General features: G+C 46.0%; 1 protein-coding gene across 43 annotated transcripts in view; it reads left to right on the forward strand.

Moving 5' to 3' along the window:
• PLEKHA7 (pleckstrin homology domain containing A7) overlaps window positions 1-19839 on the forward strand; it is a 218193-nt gene that overhangs the window by 178979 nt on the left and 19375 nt on the right. For 26 of the 43 annotated variants that reach the window (XR_011995086.1, XM_072725488.1, XM_072725494.1 and 23 more), the window contains 5 exons: window positions 1575-1628; window positions 12399-12467; window positions 12666-12746; window positions 13604-13753; window positions 14374-14475. Coding sequence is in view for 41 of the 43 variants with exons in the window: in XM_072725488.1 (XP_072581589.1) it covers window positions 1575-1628; window positions 12399-12467; window positions 12666-12746; window positions 13604-13753; window positions 14374-14475 (456 nt within the window). In the remaining 2 variants the exon portion in view is untranslated. Of the gene's footprint in view, window positions 1-1574; window positions 1629-8498; window positions 8580-12398; window positions 12468-12665; window positions 12747-13603; window positions 13754-14373; window positions 14476-19839 lie in introns of all 43 variants that reach the window. The other 17 variants (XR_011995085.1, XM_072725486.1, XM_072725485.1 and 14 more) reach the window with 1 other exon arrangement.

Here is a 19839-nt window from a genome sequence, read left to right on the forward strand (position 1 = left end):
GCTGGAGCCAAAATTCAGGTCCTTTCTGGCATAGTTTATAAACCTAATGAATGGGACATGGAGGTTTGCAGGCAAAACCTTCAAAGGTCAGCAGAGGACAGAAGAAGGAGGATGACAGGAGTGTCACCTCCCTTGATAGTCCTGTTCTAATGAGACCTGAGAGACTCAGGAAATGTACTTGGAAAAATGAATGTAAGTGAACACAGCAGAACCCCTAAGCTGTGAATTTGGGTGATTTTTTTTTTTTAAGATTTTATTCATTCATGAAAAACACACACACACACACACAGAGAAGAGAGAGAGACAGAGACAGAGACAGAGACAGAGATACAGGCAGGAGAAGCAGGCTCCATGCAGGGAGCCCGATGTGGGACTCGATCCCTGGTCTTCAGGATCACGCCCTGGGCTGAAGGTGGCACTAAACCGCTGAGCCCGCTGGGCTGCCCTGGGTGATTTTTAATAATATTCCTCTGCTTAGTCCTCCTTACTGCCATTGAAAATATATAGGGACCGGGCTGATTAGGGAAATAGCAATGGATAAGGGGACACTTTAGGGATAGAAATAGCATCTTGGAAGTCACCAGTGTCCCTGTCAGTGGTCCTTCAGGTCTTCTCATGCTTAAAAGCCCAGGCAGAACATCTCACATTGTTTAGTTGTTTTACATCAGATATGTAAACAGGGCCCTCTCCCCAGCTCTGGCTTGCCTTGGTTTGCTGGGAGACCTCTTAGCTTGTTGGGAAAGTGGTCCCTGGGGCATTTTTCTTAAGCTTTTACCACCCCTCTGCCTAATAGTTAGCTTATGTGGACTGTTACATGGGAAACACAGGTCCTAGAAAATAAAAGAGTCATTTGCTTATTCTCAACTGTTTCTGGTAATTACACTGAAGGACTCAGTAGACTGTCAGAGACTGTGCAGGCAGACAGGTCCGACATTGAAACGACCTCAGCCAGCTCCTGACATGGCTCCATGCTGAGTGAAGGGAGCTGAAACTTCCAGTAACTGCTGGTGCTGAGCATCCTAGAACCAAAGGTTGTGTCAGGACCTACCTGGGTCCCCATGTCATCTCCCTGCCCCTTCAAGGCATTTAGCCACACTAATCAGAGGGTCATTTTGCTTCATGCATATGAAGTGGGCCAGTGCAAAGTTTTGACAACAAGGATCGGAGCATTGGTGATTGACAGATGCCTAGCTCAGGTGTTGTGTGCCCTCTTCCAGCCAGACCCCTCTAGTTCTGTCTCAGGAGCTCACCACTGGCCTCAGCTCAGCTGCGCTGCTGCCCTAGCCCTGTGGTGGTATGTGTGCTGTCTCCCTCCTCCCCACCAAACTGTCCCTGCAGCCAACTGGGGACTAGCTGGCTTTCCCCACAGTGACCTGCAAGATCCGCCATGCAGAAAGAAGGCTCTAAGCTACACTGACACATTGGCGCTTCCTCTGTGGCCCCAGATGTGTTAGCCTGCTGTGGTTCCTTGAACCCAAAGCTGTGCAGTGTCGATGATTCACACACGGAGCCCCAAATTTTGGAAACCCTTGGTGTTCATAACTGGCTTTTTTCTCTCTGTGCTTCATTTGAAGGCTGACGATACCTACCTCCAGCTGAAGAAAGACCTGGAGTACCTGGACCTAAAGGTGAGGGATGTCAGGGGTCTTGCCTCCCTTGGACACACATCTTTCTGAACATGTCGGCCTCATTGGAGCCAAGCCCAAAGCCAAAGGCTGCACAGGTCTTAACAAATCTGGATCCCAAATGAAGACATGTCCTGTCTATATCAGAAGAGTTTTGTCTCTTACTGCCTCTAACTCAGGGCTCAGTTCCTTGTGAGTTCTGCTGTAAGATTTCTGGCTTATGGAATGGAGGCATGGGATCCTCATCTCTTCCTGTTTTTGGTTGGGACCCAAAGGCCCTTCCAAATAGTAACTAGTTCCTTCCTCAGAGCTGACGGTGGGGTTAGGTTTGGCTCATAGGGTGCTACTGATGTGCGTTTCCAGCTACGAGTATTTTGGTGGATTTTTGGTTTTGTTGCTGGGGGAGCAGGTTCCAACTGGAGTTCTGTAGGCCCACCATGGTCTCCCATATGGGAGTCTCCCATATGGATTGTCTCCCATCTGCATTTAGGAGGTGAGCATTGGGCTCCTCTCTGTAGGTGATAAAGCTTCAGGCTTGAAATCAGCCTTCAGAGCACAGAGAGTTGAGAAAGCTGGTGGAGAAGTGTGAGAGGCATTCTGTGTGAAAGAACTGCTATTGTTTCCTTACCACAGCTCTCTGAAAGCTCCCACTGTGAAAAACACTTCTGATGCCTAAACCATGAAATAGACTGAAGGAATGTGACCTTTAATTAACTGTGGATGTGGAAGAGTGGGAGGGCCTGTGGGAGGACACCCAGGCGATTGCCACGGGACGTGCCTCCCTCAGTACCCCTGCGTACCTGGCTTGAGGTATTTTTAACATGAGGATTGTCATCCAGCCTTGTAGAAGCAAGAGGGTTAACATTAGGCCCTGCAGCAGCAGATGGGGGCCCTCCACACACTGAGACAAGATCAGAGCCTTTGATTAGGAGCCAACTAGTTAACTTCCGTATCTGATGAGCACTTGCTGTGTAACCAACTCTGGAGAAGCCTAAGGGACATGGAAGAGAAAATTGAGATTCTCTGGCCCTGAGAAACTCCCAAATATCCTTTATTAGAAAAAGAAAATCTCCCAAGATAACATAGACTTGTTTACAATGAGCTTACAAAGATCTGTGTGGCTTAGTGCTCAGAGTGGAGATAGTGAAGATCACCATGGGCTGTAATGCTGGGAAGCCTTCTGGAGGAAGTGGCATGTATGTGGAGCCTTGAAGAGACAGAGGGTCTGAGTTGGTTGAAATTAAAGGAAAGAGAACAGTGAGAGCCAAGGAGAGCCAGGGTGAGGTTGGTGTGACTAGGGCTGGAGGAGGCGGACCCCACAGAAACTTCTTTAGGAAGGAGGAGTACAGTGAACAAAAGTCAGACTTGACTTTCTGACATGAGCAAAACAAGGATGGTTCTCTTAAAACCAGGACATTTCCTAGCTTATGTGGCAATCAGATCACACAGAACATGAGTGAGTATTGTAAGTATGGTAGCACTGCCTCAGGATGCAAAATGTGCAGCCCAGCCTATCCCGCTGTGCCCTGATCCTGGGCAGGGTCCTTCCACCATGCCCACCCCTCAACTGACGTAGAGAGAGATCCACCCACCTTCACCTGCCCTATGTTACCACCTCATCTCCATCCCCTGGCCTCCCCAGTAGCCAGTCACCATGCCACCTCTTTATTCTTCTCACCCCCTTTCAGGGCCGTGCAATCAACCAGAAGTATTTATGGAATATTCACAATGTACCTAGGCTGGTAAGAGAGGTTTGTTTGGCTCCCCATCAGCATGGGTGTACCTTGAAACAGTCCTCAGAGCGCTTGGTGCATGATACAAGAGAGACCTTAAAGAGCCTGAGCTGGAGTACTAGGAAACCTCTGTCTTCTGATTCTTGTTTTTGTAGGATAGCAGACACTCACAGCTGGTCCTGGAGGGAAGATTCTGTTCAGGTCCGTTTTTTTCAGGATCATAGAAATTGAGTTAAAAGGGATTTGAAGAGAGAAACTGAGGCATAGGATAGCAGAGCCAGGAGTCCTTGGATGTCCTGACTTCCGATAGGAGCTTAATAGCAATGGAGGGTATAATGTGTGATGGTTACTGTGTTTTGCTAAATTATGTAACTTTCACAGTAGCCCTGAAAGGAAAGTGCTGGTATCTTTTTTTTTCACTGACTAAGGTTCAGAGAAGTAAAAGGCTTGTATGTGGTTACTGGGGAATTAATATTTAGGTATATCTCTGACTCTGAAACGTGTTCTTGAGTCACCTTGCCTCCCAGCCTTTCTTAAAATGGTGTTTCTGCTACTGTAGACCCAAAGGCATTTCAGTTTTTGGTGGAGCTGAACTGGAGCCATTATCCCAGGAAGTGTGTTTAATGTGATAGAGGCAAGGTGCATCCTTGGGGTGTTTCACTAGCTAGAAGCTGTCTGCACCCAGAACATTCACTGGTGACTTTCTGGAAGTTGTCACTCATATAGAAAACAGATGTGGTGATACCAGAGTTTCCCCAGTCTTTGTTATTCCAGTTGCTAAGCTCCCCTCAGAGAACTTTTCCCCCAAATGAACTACACTAGTAGCAGGGAGATGCTGGGGTTTGTGCTGTGTGTGAGTTGTCTGTCTGGTGTGGCTGACAGAAAGATTGGCACCACCTTGGCCTCTCTTCAAGGTACAGGGTGCCCACATCAGGGAGGCAGTGAACCTGCTCTGCTCAAGCCCAGCTGGGGTATAGGGTTCCCAGATGGTGTCTCACTTTAGGACCCAGATGAGGAAAGGCCTGGAAGCAAAGCAGAGGTGTTGAGGGCCTATAGATCCATCGCTGAGGATGTATTAGGCAGGATGCTTTTGTTTGCAGGTATCTGAAACCCAAATCAACCTGTTAATAAGCCAAAGAGGGAATATACTGCTTCTTTTAGCTAAAGGCTACATCTCAGGGGCTCAGGCCATTTCATCACTGTTCTAGTTTCCCTGGTGTGTGGACTGCCTCCACGTGGCAGAGAAGGTGGCCACCTGCACACCCAGGTTCCCTTCCAGCCCAGCCTAGGATCCCCATGGGTGGCCACTTGCAAACCCAGACTCCCTGTGGAGTGAGGGAGGGGGGTTCCCTGATGGGAAAGCATGCTGGGCAGAAACAAGAAAACTCAGCAGCAGTTAGCACAGCTGCACTGCAGAGTGGTGGAGAGAGCTCTGGGTAATTCAAGAGACATATAGATAGTCTGCAAAGCTCTGAAATGTTGCCATGTATCTTCTGTGGCTGCAAGGGGGAATGAAGACAAATGCATAGCATGCGTCAGCTATACTGCAATGTAAAAAAATGGGTAGCAGCTACAAGTAGAGGGGTTTCTAAAAGGACTTGCTCAGGTTGTGGGGTACCCCCCATCTCAGGGTGCAAGTGAAGCTAGATGACACTGTGGAGCAAGGGGGGTGTGTGTGTGACTATATCAGGAAAACCCTGAGGCCCATTGGCTCTTGAGATTGCAACATGCTCAACAAAATGAGCTGATGCTGAGCTCAGCTGGGGTCCCTGAGATGAGGGCCTCTGTGGATACAGTTGAATGGGCCTTGAAGCCCAGCCTGGGTGTGGAGTAGCAGTGACATAGCCTCACCATGACCAGCTGCTCATGAAAAGTTCCTCTGGGTTCTTGGGGGCGAGGTGGGCCCAGGTGGAGAGGAAAGAGGGAAGATTTTTCTGGGGAAAAAATAGCTTCCCTATCCCCACTTGGTTGGCCTAGGCTCCCCCATGTCCCTGCTTCAAAGGCCACAGATTTAAGGATCCAACCGCCCTCCCCCCCACCACCAATCAGCTGATGCTCAGCTTCCAGAATCAGTTGGTGGTGTTTGCCTCCCCACATGTTGTAAAGCTTTTTCTCCCCAAAAATGAGTATTTGTGTTGTGCCGCCAAGTGCTCAAACAAAGGCGTATTCCACTCTTTTAGAAGACACTCTATATTAATGCTCTTTTTGGAAAATATTTACTTGGTGGTGCCAGGGTAGAAAGGACTCCACCTTGATTAAGCATCTGTTCCTGCCTGGCAATGTTTGGGCACATGTTGTTCATTATTGCACTTGATCTTCTCAGCAGCTTCAAGCAATAGGAATTACTATCCCTACCATCCTAAGAATCCAAATATCAAGAGAGGTCACTTCCACTGTAATAGGTCTGGAATTTAAACCCAGTGTCTAGGGCATCTCGGGTGGCTCAGTGGTTTAGTGCCGCTTTCAGCCCGGGTTGTGATCCTGGAGACCCGGGATCGAGTCCCACGTCGGGCTCCCTGCATGGAGCCTGCCTCTCCCTCTGCCTCTCTCTCTCTCTCTCTGTCTCTCATGAATAAATAAATAAAATCTTTAAAAAATACATAAATCTAGTGTCTAACTTTACACCTGCCTTCTTTCTTCCATATACCATGTACTTTGCCCACCATAAAGTTGTATTCACTGAATTGTGTTTCTGGTGTCATAGTTCTGCTCTTCAGAACGATATACTCTGGCTAGGTCTGAAGAAGCGGGTGTTGGGGTCACTGTTGTTAACAGCCTAGATTGCTTTTATGCATCTGTGAAGCACAGCTGGGAAGGGGAGGTGGAGGAGAGGGTGTCTGCTGCTGCTCAGGTGGTGCCTTTAGGGGTAGAAGAGGTTGCAGTTAACCCCACAGAGGCTGTTGTTCCTGACTGAGGGATGTGTCATCAGTGACTCTGGTTGCTTGGCCTCTAGCCTCTTCCTGACTGAACCTGAGATCAGGGCTACTCTGTTCAGGGTCTGTTTCCAAACTTAGCCTTTAGAACAAAGTTTCTTAGGTTGTGGTCTGGGACACCACCTATTTCAAGATCACTTGGGAACTGATTTTTTTTTTTTTTTTGAAGTACAGAACCCGGGGGTTCTGTTGAATTAGAACCTCTGGGAATGTTGCCCAGAATTCTGCAGGGGTTTTTTGTTTGTTTTATTTTTAAATCAAGCTCTGGGATGATTCTTGTGCACAAAGAAGTTTGAGATCTGTTGTTCTGGAGCAGGGAGTATTATTGTTTTTTAAAGATTTTATTTATTTATTCATGAGAGACACACAGAGAGGCAGAGGCAGAGGGAGAAGCAGGCTCCCTGCAAGGAGCCCGATGTGGGGACTCGATCCCAGGACCCCAGGATCACGCTTTGAGCCAAAGGCAGTCGCTCAACCACTGAGCCACCCAGGTGCCCCTGGAGCAGAGATTATTAACCCTGGTCATGAACTAGGACAACCAGGGGAGCTTTTAAAATGAGTATCAGTGCTTTGATCCTACCCCTTAGAGACTCTGATCTAATTGGTAATAGTCAGGTATTATTCTTTAAAAACAAACAGGGACATCTGAGTGGATCAGTCAGTTGAACATCTGGCTCTTGATTTTGCTTAGGTCATGATCTCATGGGTTGTGGGATCAATCCCTACATTGGCTTGCGTGCTCAGCACGGAGTCTGCTTGAGAGTCTTTCCCTCTCCGTCTATCCCTTATCCCCACTTGTATGTGTATTCTTTCTCTCTCTCTCTCAAATAAATCTTAAAAAAAAAAAAAAAAGGAAAACTCTCTAGGTGTTTCTAATGTATGGCCAGAGTTGAGAATCATTGTTTCAAAGCAGTGGTTCTCAAAATATCCCAGACCAACAGCATCAGCAATATTTGGGAATTTGTTAGAAATGCAATGCCTTGGGTCCCACCCCAGATCTGCCCAGCAAATCTGTATACGGTTGACCCTTGACCAGTGTATGGGTTAGAGGCACGAACTTCTTGCATTGTTGTAAATCCAGAAATAACTTGACTCCCCAGAACTTGACTATTAGTAGCCTCTTGTTGACAGGAAGCTTTACTGATAACTAAATCAATCAACACATAGTATAGATGTTATATGTATTACATACTATATTCTTATAATAAAGTAAGCTAGAGAAAAGAAAATATAAGAAAATCATAGTAAAGAGAAAATTTATAAGACCTACTGCATTTATTGTAAAAAATCTGCATATAAATGAGCCCTCACAATTTAAACTCACATTTTCAAGCTATATTAACTAGCTGTATTAACAAGTCCTCCAGGTGATTCTGAAGCATGCTGAAGTTTGAGAACCGCTTCTTGATAGTAGTAGCGGTTCCCAGTCTTGGCTGCACATCAGTATCATCCAGGGGTGCTTTTAAGGATCTGGATGCTCAGGCTCTACCCCAAACTGGTTATATCCAAGTCTCTTAGAGTAGGACTCAGGCATCATCTATCTATCTATCATCTATCTTTCTTTCCTTCCTTCCTTCTTTCTTTCCCTTTCCTTTCCTTTCCCTTTCCTTTCCCTTCCTTCCCTTCCCCTTCCCCACCTAAGTGAGTCCATTGTTCAGCCAGGATTGAGATCCACTGTTTTAGTGGGTAGGGACAGTGTTCCCTCAAAGGAGCTGCAAGCATTTGGGATCACTGGTAAGATATCATTATTTAGATGAACATAGTTGTGAAGGCAAGGGTCTAGGGGACTGAAGGTGGAAAACATGGGGCAGGGATGAGACTGATGCATGGCACCATCCTAGTGATTCAGAGTCTTACATTGTAAGGTAAAAGAGGACAAAGAAAGAAGCAAAGTCCCCTCTTGCCTTCTGCAGGAGAAACCAGAAGGAAGCAGGCACTGATAATGGCCTTCTCACATAAACTGGCCTGCACAAAGATCCTTCAGGCAGAGCTTCTTGTCCTCTACTTTATAGGTGAGGGAATGGAAGTGTGGACAGGCCAGCAGCCGGGAAGCAGCACAACCAGACTGAGAGGTGATCTTTTGATTGCCTAGCGCACATCCTCCTTAAGGTTTCCCCTGGCCAGTTCCCCCAAATTCTGGCTCCTTCAAGTGTCTTTTGATGTCTCACCTGTTACGTTTTGTTATATTTGCTTTTTGTTTGGAACAGATAAAAAATAATGAACCTTTGATCAACGTGCTTTACAAAGTGCTGAAGAAGTCAGCACGGGGCTGTCGGCCCAGGAGAAGCGTAAGATGATCTGATCTGTGTCTCCGAGCGGGGCCATTCCATTGCTTCTGGCTCAGTGCCGACCTCATCTCTTGCTTACCCAGGGGCTCTCCTGACCGCCCCCAGGCTTCCTGCAAGTCATTTTGGTTTATTTTTTTTTCTCCCGTTGAAACTCCCCTCCTCATTTTGGCCGGTGCACCAGGCTGAACCTTTCATCTGCGGTGTTCTGTGCCTCCATCTTTTGTGCTGCCACGGGGGTGGGGAGAGCGTGCCTGGCTTGCCACCAGCTTGTGTTGTGTTCCCATTCTCTCTCATCTGCCTCCATGGTGAGGACTGACGTCGACCGTGACCAGTGTGGTCTGTGTAGTCAAGCGTGAGTTCCCCGGGAAGGGACGCAGTTCCTGGTCACCTTGGAACAGCTGGAGTACCCTGAGATTTCACCATGGCCCTGGGATCAGGGTGGCTTTTCTCTGGGGTGGAGCGTTGATATTTGAAAACAGTCAAGGGTGGGACTAGAACAAAATGGACTCTCCCAGATACCCCCTTTGACTGATGCTGAAGTAGCCCCTGAAATGTGGCCAGCTTTTATAGCTTTCCGAGAGGCTGCAGGATAGGAAGCAAGTGCTATGTCCAGTCATCCTGAGTCCTGAGAGAAGGTGTGTTGGGATGTGGTGGAGGGGAGGTGAAATACGTGCGTGACCTTCAGTTCCTTTCTGGGGCACATACTCTTTCAAATGGGAGGATGCCCAATGACTTTAATTTTTTTGTTTTGTTTTGATGACAGAGATGCCTGAGACCCATAGTGACATTTTAAATGGATCTAAACATTGCTATCACAAAGCAAAGTTTTAAAAGGAAAATTAGATGTAATAAACTACTTGTGGATACTCTGTAGTAGCCTTGACTCTCTGGAGCAAAGGTAAATTCAGAAGTTTAAGGGGCCTCTGAGCTGGGTAAACACTTTCATGAAGCCCATGCTCTGAAGCCTGTGTCTGTTATGTATAGGAGTAGGCCCAACTCACTCTATTTTGTTACATTCACAGGTTCACTAAACAAACATTTCCCAAATATCCTCAGTATGCTGGGCCCTGACTTTAAGGATACAGAGAAAATATGTCACAGTCCCCACAGTCACCCCTAATCAGAGTTACTGATGACTGAGGAGGAGACAGCGTATCATCTGATGTGTACTGGGAGACACAAGGTGTGGGAGGATCTTCCCTGAAGGGCAGGGGACCCAGTTGGAGGGAGGGAGTTAGGGAAAAGCAGCAGGTGTCACCTCTGTGGAGTCTCTAGTCCTAACAGACTCAGCCATCTGAATTCCTAACTCACAGCACCTTAAATGCAGCCATTAAAAGGGGACAAGAGAGAGGGCCCTTGGGTGGCTCAGTTAGTTGAGCAACTGCCTTCGGATCAGGTCATGATCCCAGGGTCCTGGGATTGAGCCCCACATTGGGCTCCCTGATCAGTGGGGAGCCTGATTCTCCCTCTAATGTTCCCTCTGCTTATGTACTCACTGTCTCCCTCTTTCTGTGTCAAATAAGTAAAGTGAGACAAGGGAGAGTTACTTCTTAGAAAAAGAGGGTGTACTAATATTCTGAGGGAGAAACATTATGTGCCAAAATGAAAGCACAGAGACTTAGGAGCATTTAATCAAAGGGCAAGTAGTCCTAAAACACTAACTTCTAAGAAATTCCATATTACTGATATGGAATATCAGTTTATAATGACTCTGATTCATCCCTGAAAGGTTGAACTTATTTGCAGTTCTATGAAAGCAGCGTAGGACTTACTTTTAGAAACCTTCCCGTCAAACAGTTTCAAAGGTTCGGCTTTCTCAAAATGCCCTTTTTGTGTGGAATACGTCATTCCTTTCCTGATGGTGCTGGATAAATGAGGCATTGCTCAATTAGATTCTCTGCCTTGCTATTTCAGTATCAAAAAGATAGCATCTATTAAAAGCTCCAGTGAAATAAGGGGAAGAGTTTTGCTAGGAGGAAAAATTCCCACAGCATATCTCAATTTGAAAATGATTTCTTCTTAGGAAGTGAGCCAAGGGTCAGCCCCTTGGAGAGCAGACAAGCTCCGTGTCCTCTGCTCTGATGAAGGACTGTGACACAGAGTGACCTTCTTACCTTTACCTGCTGGGTTCCCCTGAGTTTAAAGGCCCAAGTCCTGCCTGCGAGGTCCAGCTGTTGGTGGTTCACCAGGATTAATTCCACCCCTCCCACCTTTCCACTCCTCTGTCCTTGCAGGAGCCAACAGTTTGTCTGTGGATTGTGGCAGTAGTCCATGTGTTCTGTGACTCTGTGTATGTGTATGTACACATAATTTGCCAGTCTGAAGAGCAGAATTTGGCTGGAGTTCTACTTTTTCCAGGAATTCTACATCATTGACCCACACGTGCTTCCCCTTTGACCTACCTACAGTGCAATAAGCATTTGCTAAGTGCCTTCCAGTGTGCCAGGCTTTATGTTCAGGGCTGGCTTTACCAAGATAAAGAAGACAGTGGTCCCTGCCCTCTACTGTGGAGCTTGGGAATGGGTGGGGGTGTGTGTCTGCAGCTAGACTCCATCCTCAGCCCAAGGCATGGAGAGGGCATCGTTCCTTGACCTTGACCTTCACGTTTGCTGCTGATGATAGGGAAGGAGGAAAGCAGGATAGTTGCGCACATGAGTAGCTTGAGTTCTGAGAGGAATGTTTGCCAATATATTTCTGCTGCTTATTCAAACAAACTTACTGGAGCTTTTAGATGGAATAGGGAGAAAGTGAGGGCTATCTTTCCAGCAGCTGTCTGTCCATCCACACTGGGACCCTCTGCATGGTATATCTCGGTCATGATGGGTTCCACCCTCTGTTTCCCTGGTCACATCTGTAAAATGGAACTTAGCAAGATGGCCTTCCCTGCATGGGACATGCTCGACCTGGCCCTCTCCAACCATGGCTTGGCTGTGGGGGGGTGCATCTCTGGAACAGTCCCTCCACCTCTGCCCCACACAGCTTTTGGCAAGAAGGAGATTAGGAGAAGTGAAAACATGGGCTAAAGGATTGGGTTTAGCTTTGTAGGGGTCAGTAGGAGATGCCAGCCTCGTGCCCACATGTGATCAAGGGAAGGATGGACAATGTTGTGAATGCCTGCTGACCCATAAGTTTGGGTGATTTTTGTCTACTGCTTTTTGGCTTCCTTCCCTGAGAGATTTCCTTCCCTGAGAGGATTGAGTAACTTGTGACTTATACAAATATGACCTAGCCTCAGTTATTCAGAGATCAATGGAAAACTGCAACCAGGATTTATCCAGGTTCCTTCATCCCTTGACCTGATTCTCTTCCCAAATGGTGTAGGGTAGAAAGGCTCAGAGGCTTGTGGGGAGGTAAGAGCCTCAGAGGCTTCCTTTAACTGAGGCTTGGTGATGCTCCAGGGACTTGCTGGTTCCTCCTCCTCCACCTGCCTGCCCTGGGTCGGGTGTTACAGACTTCTGTAACTTGGATATGACCCCAGGTTCAGTAGCAAAACTATGTCTTTTAAATCTTCCAGGGTTCATACTGAACTTGTTTGGGGAAAATTTAAGCTTCCATAGTTAATGACACTATAATTTGAACGTCTACTTTTTCTTTAAATTTGAGAAATTTACAAGTGCTTCTTGGATCACCAAAAGGTCTTGGTTTTTCCGTAAAATGAAGTAGGCATAAAAATCAGGTTTTGCCTGAGTTTTTGCTCCTTTCATGCCATGACCCTACCCACCAAGACCTTCACACTCTTCCATTGTGGGGCTAACTCTCCTTCTCAAGATCTAATCCTGAACCTCATGGTTAATCTCATTTAAATTGTTCGCCTCCCAGATGACGGGCCGGGACCTTGTCAAGGATCGAAGTCTGAAACCAGTGAAGATTGCGGAGAGTGACATTGATGTGAGTGAGCAGGGCAACAGGCTGACCACCCCCCCGCCCCGCCCCACCACCCCCGGCTGCCTGCTTCCCCCCAGATTGGAGGCGGGCAGCTTCAGGCAGGGCTCGGTGGTTCTGTAGCCAAAGACTTTCTGATCAGTCTTCAAGATCATGCCCTTTTCTCATCATCCCAGGCTCTTTCCAACCTGTTCTTGCTCACAGGTCAAACTGAGCATCTTCTGTGAACAAGACCGGATCCTCCAGGACTTGGAAGACAAGATCCGAGCCCTCAAGGAGAACAAAGTATGCACCGGTTTTGCATAATCTTGGGCTGGGTGTAGGGGGGTTTTGTCATGCTGTCTTTCCTCAGATATAGATTGAATTCTCATGTCACAGGTATTCATTTATCCAGAACAGGTGTTAGTTTATTCAGAACAATGTGTTCGCTTCCAGGGGCATTTGTATCTAAACCTGGAGGAAATCTTATGGGGAGACTTCAGCTCTGCTTATTCCAAGTGCCACCTACCCCTCCTCCACTTGAATTATGCTCTGGCTTATCTCTCCTGGGGGCCCCGTGAAGTCAGCCCGGGAGAGGAGGACTCTGCTGGCTGAAACGTGGTGACCCCAAGCCCCTGAGAACTGCATGGAGGAGTGCTGCCTTGGAGAATGTAGCCATGTTGCTAACAGGACAGAGGCTGTCATTTCCTAAAGCTCATTTCCTCCCAGGATCTGGGCTATGGAGGAAGCAAGCCTGGATGGGAGGGGAGGAATAGGCCAGGAGCTGCCAATGTTTGGTTTCTTGGATCCTTAGTGTGATTTTTTTTTTTCTTTTTTGAACTTCAGTAAAGCACTATATTTGTGATGGTAAAGATTCATAACATGCCCTTTTCACCAAGAAAACTTAAGAGAATTTTCCATCTACTCTTTGATGTATCCTCAGTTTATCCCATAAAGAGTGGGTGACCTTATGCCCACTTCACAAATGAAGAAACTGAGGCACAGAGCTGTTAGGTGTCTTGTCCCAGGAGGCCACTCAGTGGGCAGTGGGCCCTTCAGCCTCAGTTAGATCCAGCAGGTTTGTTTGTATCCTGGCATGGGATGGGGAGGCCTCCGGGGACTGTCCTGCTATCCTCTTGTTCTTTGACCCTTGCTCCGTGTAGGACCAGCTGGAGTCTGTGCTGGAGGTATTGCACAGACAGATGGAGCAGTACCGAGACCAGCCCCAACACCTGGAGAAGATTGCTCACCAGCAGAGGTTGCTGCAGGAGGACCTTGTCCACATCCGGGCAGAGATCTCCAGAGAGTCCACTGTGTGTAGAGGGTGTGGAGGGTGGAAGACACTCCCCTCCCCTCCCCCCTCCCCCAAGATGGGCTGGGCAGGGGGCTGCTTCTCCTGTTTCACAAGCTGCAGTTGAGTTGGTGACCCTGGGACATGAGTCTTGGAGTAGCAGAACTTCTCTAGGCTGCCTCCTGAGAGTAGTTCACCTTGTTTGGGAGTGACACGTCTGTCTCTGCTGGTACCTCAGGATGTTTTCCATCAGTGACTCCTGTATGGCTACAGGGGCACCCAAGGGACTAGATTTCTCAGAACAGGCTCTTCTCCTGATCTGTGTGCAGTTAATTCCCAGATGTCAGAATTTCTACTTTTTAAATTTATCCATCTGATGTGGTGCAGGCCCTTTCTTCCAGGGCTGGGAACCAAAGCATCTCCAACGGTGGGAGAGGGGACAGACAGTTTAGGTGGCCAGGGTCAGAGCAGGAATGAGAAGACAAGCCCTGTCTCTCTCCTGCCATGCCTGGCTGAGACCTGCTGGGCTCCCCTTCCCTCCTGCCCTGGCTGGGGTAGCAATGGTCAGGCGAAGAGGTGCTCAAGGGGCTATCTGGGGGACAGGGGATAACTAAGACTCAGGAGCATTTCCTTGGCCAACAGGAGATGGAAAATGCCTGGAACGAATACCTGAAGCTGGAGAGTGATGTGGAGCAGCTGAAGCAGACTCTGCAGGAGCAACATAGAAGAGCCTTTTTTTTCCAGGTGACCCATGGGCTCTTCATCCCTTCTGATCTCTGTTCCTTCTGAGAGCCTTCACCTGTGGGGCTGTGAGCCCTGTGAAGTGGCCTTTTTTTCTTCCACTGGGATTCAGCCTGCTTGCCCCCCAAGCTCTCCCTTGGGGATCCCTTCCCCCTGGCAGGCTGTGATGAGAAAACTCACCTTAGCACCCCCTACCTCTCTCCTCTGGAAGACAAGTTCTTGGTGTTTTTGTGACGGTTTTACTATGAATCATTTGGAGCAAACAGCCCTGAGAGGAAAGAAATACCAACCTGAGAACCTTACAGAGACTTGAGAATGAGCTATGTTTCTGTAATTCTCTGCCCCATCTTGGCGCTACTCACTTAGCAGCAGGAAGCCCTGCCTCCGTTCTGCCTGCCTGCCTTTGGTTCCTGAAGTTAGTTAGATGTTATTAGTCCTTCACGGAGGAGGTAGTGTGAATCTAGGTGCATCTCAATACCTCTGGGCTCTGGGCGGTCATTGCATTTCTTTCTTTCTTTCTTTTTTTTTTTTTTTTAAATTTTTTTTTTTTTTTGGCCACTGCCCAGTGATAGCTTTTGTTCTCCCCAGTTGGGTCTTCCAATTGTCCAGTGTTTCCCCATTGTGGTGCCTGATTAGGTTTCTGCCCCACCCTCAAATATTTTAAACATGGAAAATAACCTTTTTATGAACCCAGCTTCAGCACTACCATAGCTCCTCTGTCAGAGTCCTGACATGAATTCGATTTATGTGAAATCAGTAAGCATTAATTGAGAGACTTCTTGTACATGAGGCATCATGCTAGGCTAATTTTGGTACTAAGCTTGCTAATCTATGAACTAGTTCTAGCCAAGGCTCTTCCTTCAAGTGATTTCATGAATATAGTGATCTGAATGTCAGCCTGCCCAGAGAGCAAAGGAATTCAGGGGAGGGATTAGGTATTTGACCTGGGAAAAAATCCTGCTGTCTCACCATTGGGAGCTGATTCCCAGAAAGCCTTGTCCAAAGCCATGTGGAAAAGACTCTTGCTTGCCTGTGGCTCAGGGCTGACCTGCTGGTTCCCCCAGAAGTTGTCTGTCTTCTGCTGCTATTGTTTTTTTTTCCCCCCTATAATTTTCATGTATCCAAGCTAACATTTTCTTATTTTTGTTTTTTGGTACCCCAGCACTTGGCATAGTGCCTTGAAAATATCAGGTGAATTTTGTTGACAGTGTCCTTCAAATCATTATTTCTAATTACTAGTTTCTTAAACTGTTCTATCCCATTATTACTCATCTTCTTGGATCTTCTTTAATTTTAGCAGTGATTTTTTTCTTTTTTTTAAGCTTTTTATTTATTGTTTTTCTATAACTATAAAAATAACACATGAATGCATCTCTCTGAAAAGGCCAAGCAGTAAGAAGGAAAAGCAAAAAATGAAATAAAAACTCCTCTGCCTCTCTTCCTTCTCTGCCCTAGTCCTGTCACCTGCCCCATATGTAATCAGTGTGTGATTTTGCCTTCTACACCATTTTTGTGTGTTTTTAATCATATACCCATCCATAGAATCATATAATTTATTTGGGGGCAGGAGTTGGGTTTACTTAAAGAGGAATCATACTTACACATTGTTTGGTAACTTGCTTTTTTGTGACAACTTTATGTTGCGGAAATCTTTCTGGAAAAGATCCCTCCAAGTTTATGTTGCCTGATACAGTGGCTATTCAAATGTAAACATAAATTAATTGAAATTAACTAAAATTAAAAATATATTCCTCAGTCACACCAGGATCATTTCAATTGCTCAGTAGCCACGTGTGGCTGCTGATTGGACAGTACAGATTATAGAAGATTTCCATCATCTCAGAAAGCTGTGTAAAGTAAAAGAAATTAGTTCTTAGCTGCTGAATAGTATTTCATGCACAGTATTTCATAGTACTTTAGCCAGTCTTTTCTGATGGGCATTTAAGTTATTTGTAGTGTTTTGCTTTTATAAATGGTACCACAATGAGCATTTATGTAACTGCCTTTTCAAGCTCGTTTATAAGCACTTGGCTAAGATAGACTCCTAGGGTGGACTTGCTAGACTGAAATGAGTGTAAATCTTCAATGTTGCTGGAGGCTGCCCAGTCACCCTTGAAAAGGCTGCACACATTTGCCCTCCCACCCTCAGTGAATGAGGGTGTTGAACTTGTTTATCCACATCCTCTTCAGTATTTGATATTGTCAGTCTTTTTGGTTTTTGCCAAACTGCTGGCTGAAAAAGGGCATCTTGTTTCACTTTGCATTTATTTAATTACAAGTAGGTTAAACATCTTTTTATATGATCATTGCCATTGTGTTTCTATTATGCCTTATTTCATGGTGATTTAACATACAGCAGTCCCAGAATCCCTTTTTCTGCTCCAGAAAACAAATGGGTACAATGTACAAGTCTCATCAAAGACTCCCTGAAGAACTTAACCATTTAAGTTATGAGGAGCAAGGCTAGTTTGAAGCCTAGCCCCTGCAACGTGATTTCCACCTCACCTGGTGCGAGCATGGCATTGCTCATGCTTTCCCTGACTCCCTGATCTGGAAAGTGCACCTGGCGCTTCTTTGAATAGGCTTTGTGCTAACTTCTTTGGTGTAATTCTAGGCCAGGCAAGCTGTTGGAGTCCTGAATAAATCATTAACAGTGGAGATATGCGTGCAGCCCCATATATAAATTCTCAGGAACAGGGCTTGGAAACGTGCCTCCCTTTACCCAGGTCTGGCTGTGAGAAAATTCACAGGCTTTTCTTTATAAAGATCCTTATGACTACCTGCACAGGGAAGCAAAAGGATAAAAGGACATTGAGGTAACTGTGGGAGGCAGTGACAGATGAGGCTGCCTGTATGTGGCCCTGCTGTATGTGGTGCCTGACAGTAAGTTTAGGCGTTTGCTGAATGCAGTACATAGGAGCCTCTCTGCCCAGCATGGTGTGAGGATCCAGCACCTCCTGCTCCCCAAAAGCTTCCTTCACTTTGTCATTAAGTTCTGAAATTCCATTGTCCTTGGAGAACCTTAGATGTTCACTGGCTTTTGCTTGTCCTTGCTCTTCTCTTCTCTTACATATGGGCGTGACAGAAAGGCAAAATGGGGGCAGGACAGTGAACTGGCAGGTAACAGTACCAGGTAGATTGCTGGAGGAGAGGGGAGAGAGTTGATTTTAATCCAATGCTCCTTCTTTACCTGTTCCCAGCACTCTGCTCAGGGGCCTCCCCTCCTGAGATAATCCTGTTAGCTCGCATGCTCTCTCTCTCTCTCCCCCTCCCTCTCTCTTTCTCTGGGTTCAGTGCCGTGTCTGTTTTGGAACACTCGTGCTTTGGTGTGAAGCTGAGCATCAAGCCTGTTCCTTGGGTATTGGCTCTGATGATGTGTTTTGCTGTTGGAAGGGTGGAGAGAGTACGAGAATGTGAGCTCCCTTAGGAGGGAGGCTTCGGACATCTGTTATCACAGCTGTTGGACAGCATTTGATCAGGGAATTTTATGTTATTGGTCCTTTTTGCACTCACCATACATGTACTGAGAACCTGCTGGGTACCCAGGCCTGTGGGGATATACCGAGGGTATATTATGTAGTCTACTTGCAGGATCAGGCAAGTCCGTAGGTATCACACATACAAGAATTCTTCTACTCGAGAGTACTTGGGTGCCTTGAGAGGAGATAGGGTGTGAAGCCTTTGTGTTTAAGTCCATTGGGAGTGATCAAAGCTGAGTTCTCCATGACAATTTAAAAAATAAAAGAATATTTGATGTTTAAACAACTCTATTAAAAGGTGCCCATAGATATGTTCTCATTCATTTGGGGAATATAAATAATAGTGAAAGGGAATATAAGGGAAGGGAGAAGAAATGTGTGGGGAATATCAGAAAGGGAGACAGAACATAAAGACTCCTAACTCTGGGAAATGAACTAGGGGTGGTGGAAGAGGAGGACGGGGGTGGGGGTGAATGGGTGACGGGCACTGAGGGGGGCACTTGACAGGATGAGCACTGCGTGTTATTCTGTATGTTGGTAAATTGAACACCAATAAAAAATTTATTATAAAAAAATAAAATAAAAGGTGCCCATAGGTTAATATCCAAAATAGGACTTACACAAGTCAACACCAAAACAAAATAAACAAACCCCCCCTCTCCCCAGGGAACAAAAGACATTTAAAAATGGGCAGAGGATCTTAATAGATATTTTTCCAAAGAAGATATACAGATGGCAACAGACACATGAAAAAATGGTCAACATCACTAACCGTCAGGGCAATGCAAATTAAAACCACAATGAGATCACCTCATACCTGTCAGAATGGCTAAAATAAAAAGGACAAGAAATAAATGTTAATGAGGATGTGGAGAAAAAGGAACCCTCATGTACTGTGGGTGAGAATGTAAATTGATGCAGCCACTCTGGAAAACAGCATGGAGGTTCCTCAAAAAATAAGTAATACCATATGACTATTCCAACAATTCCTGTACTGCGTATTTAGGCAAAGGAAATAAAAACACTAATTTGGAAAGATATATGCACCCTATGTTTATTGCAACATTATTTATAATAGCCAAGATATGGAAGCAATCTTAATGTCCATGGATAGACAACTTTCTCAAGAAGGTGTATTATACACCACAATGGAATGTTACACAGTTCTAAAAAAGATCAGCTCATGCCATTTGCAACAACATGGATGGACCTAGAGGGTATTATGGTAAGTGAAATAAGTCAGACTAAGACAAATACCACATGATTGCAGTCATGTGGAATCTAAAAAACAAAAGACTAATAAAAAGCAGAATCAGACCCATAACACAGAGAACAAACTGATAGTTGCCAGAAGGAAGGGAGTTGGGGGCGATGCACAAACAGGTGAAGGAGAGGGGGAGGTACAGGCTTCCAGTTATGGAATGAATGAATTGTGGGAATAAAAGGCACAGCATAAGGAATGTAGGCAATAATATTGTAAATGCGTCGTATCGTGACAGGTGGTAGCTACCTTGTGGTGAGCATGGTGTAAGGTTTAGAGAAGTCAAATCAATAGGTTGTACACCTGAAACTAATGGAACATTGTGTGTCAACTATACACAGTAAAATGCCCACAGTCCCTTAAACATGATAAAACCTGCTCACCTCTTTCTAGGACCTCTCCCCATCTGATTTCGTTTGTGACTTGTCGGAGTGTGCATATGCTCATGTAGCCTGGTTCTTTTCCCATTGTACTTTTTTTTTTTTTTTAAATAACAGTTTTATCACATAATTCAGATACCATAAAATTCACCTTTTTAAGGTTTACAATTCAGTGGTTTTTAGAATAGAGCTGTGCAGCTATCACCACAATCAATTTTATAACATTTCGTCCTGAAAAGAAAACCCT

The sequence above is a fragment of the Vulpes vulpes genome, chromosome 11 (assembly GCF_048418805.1).
Source record: "Vulpes vulpes isolate BD-2025 chromosome 11, VulVul3, whole genome shotgun sequence".
Taxonomy (NCBI): Eukaryota; Metazoa; Chordata; class Mammalia; order Carnivora; family Canidae; genus Vulpes; species Vulpes vulpes.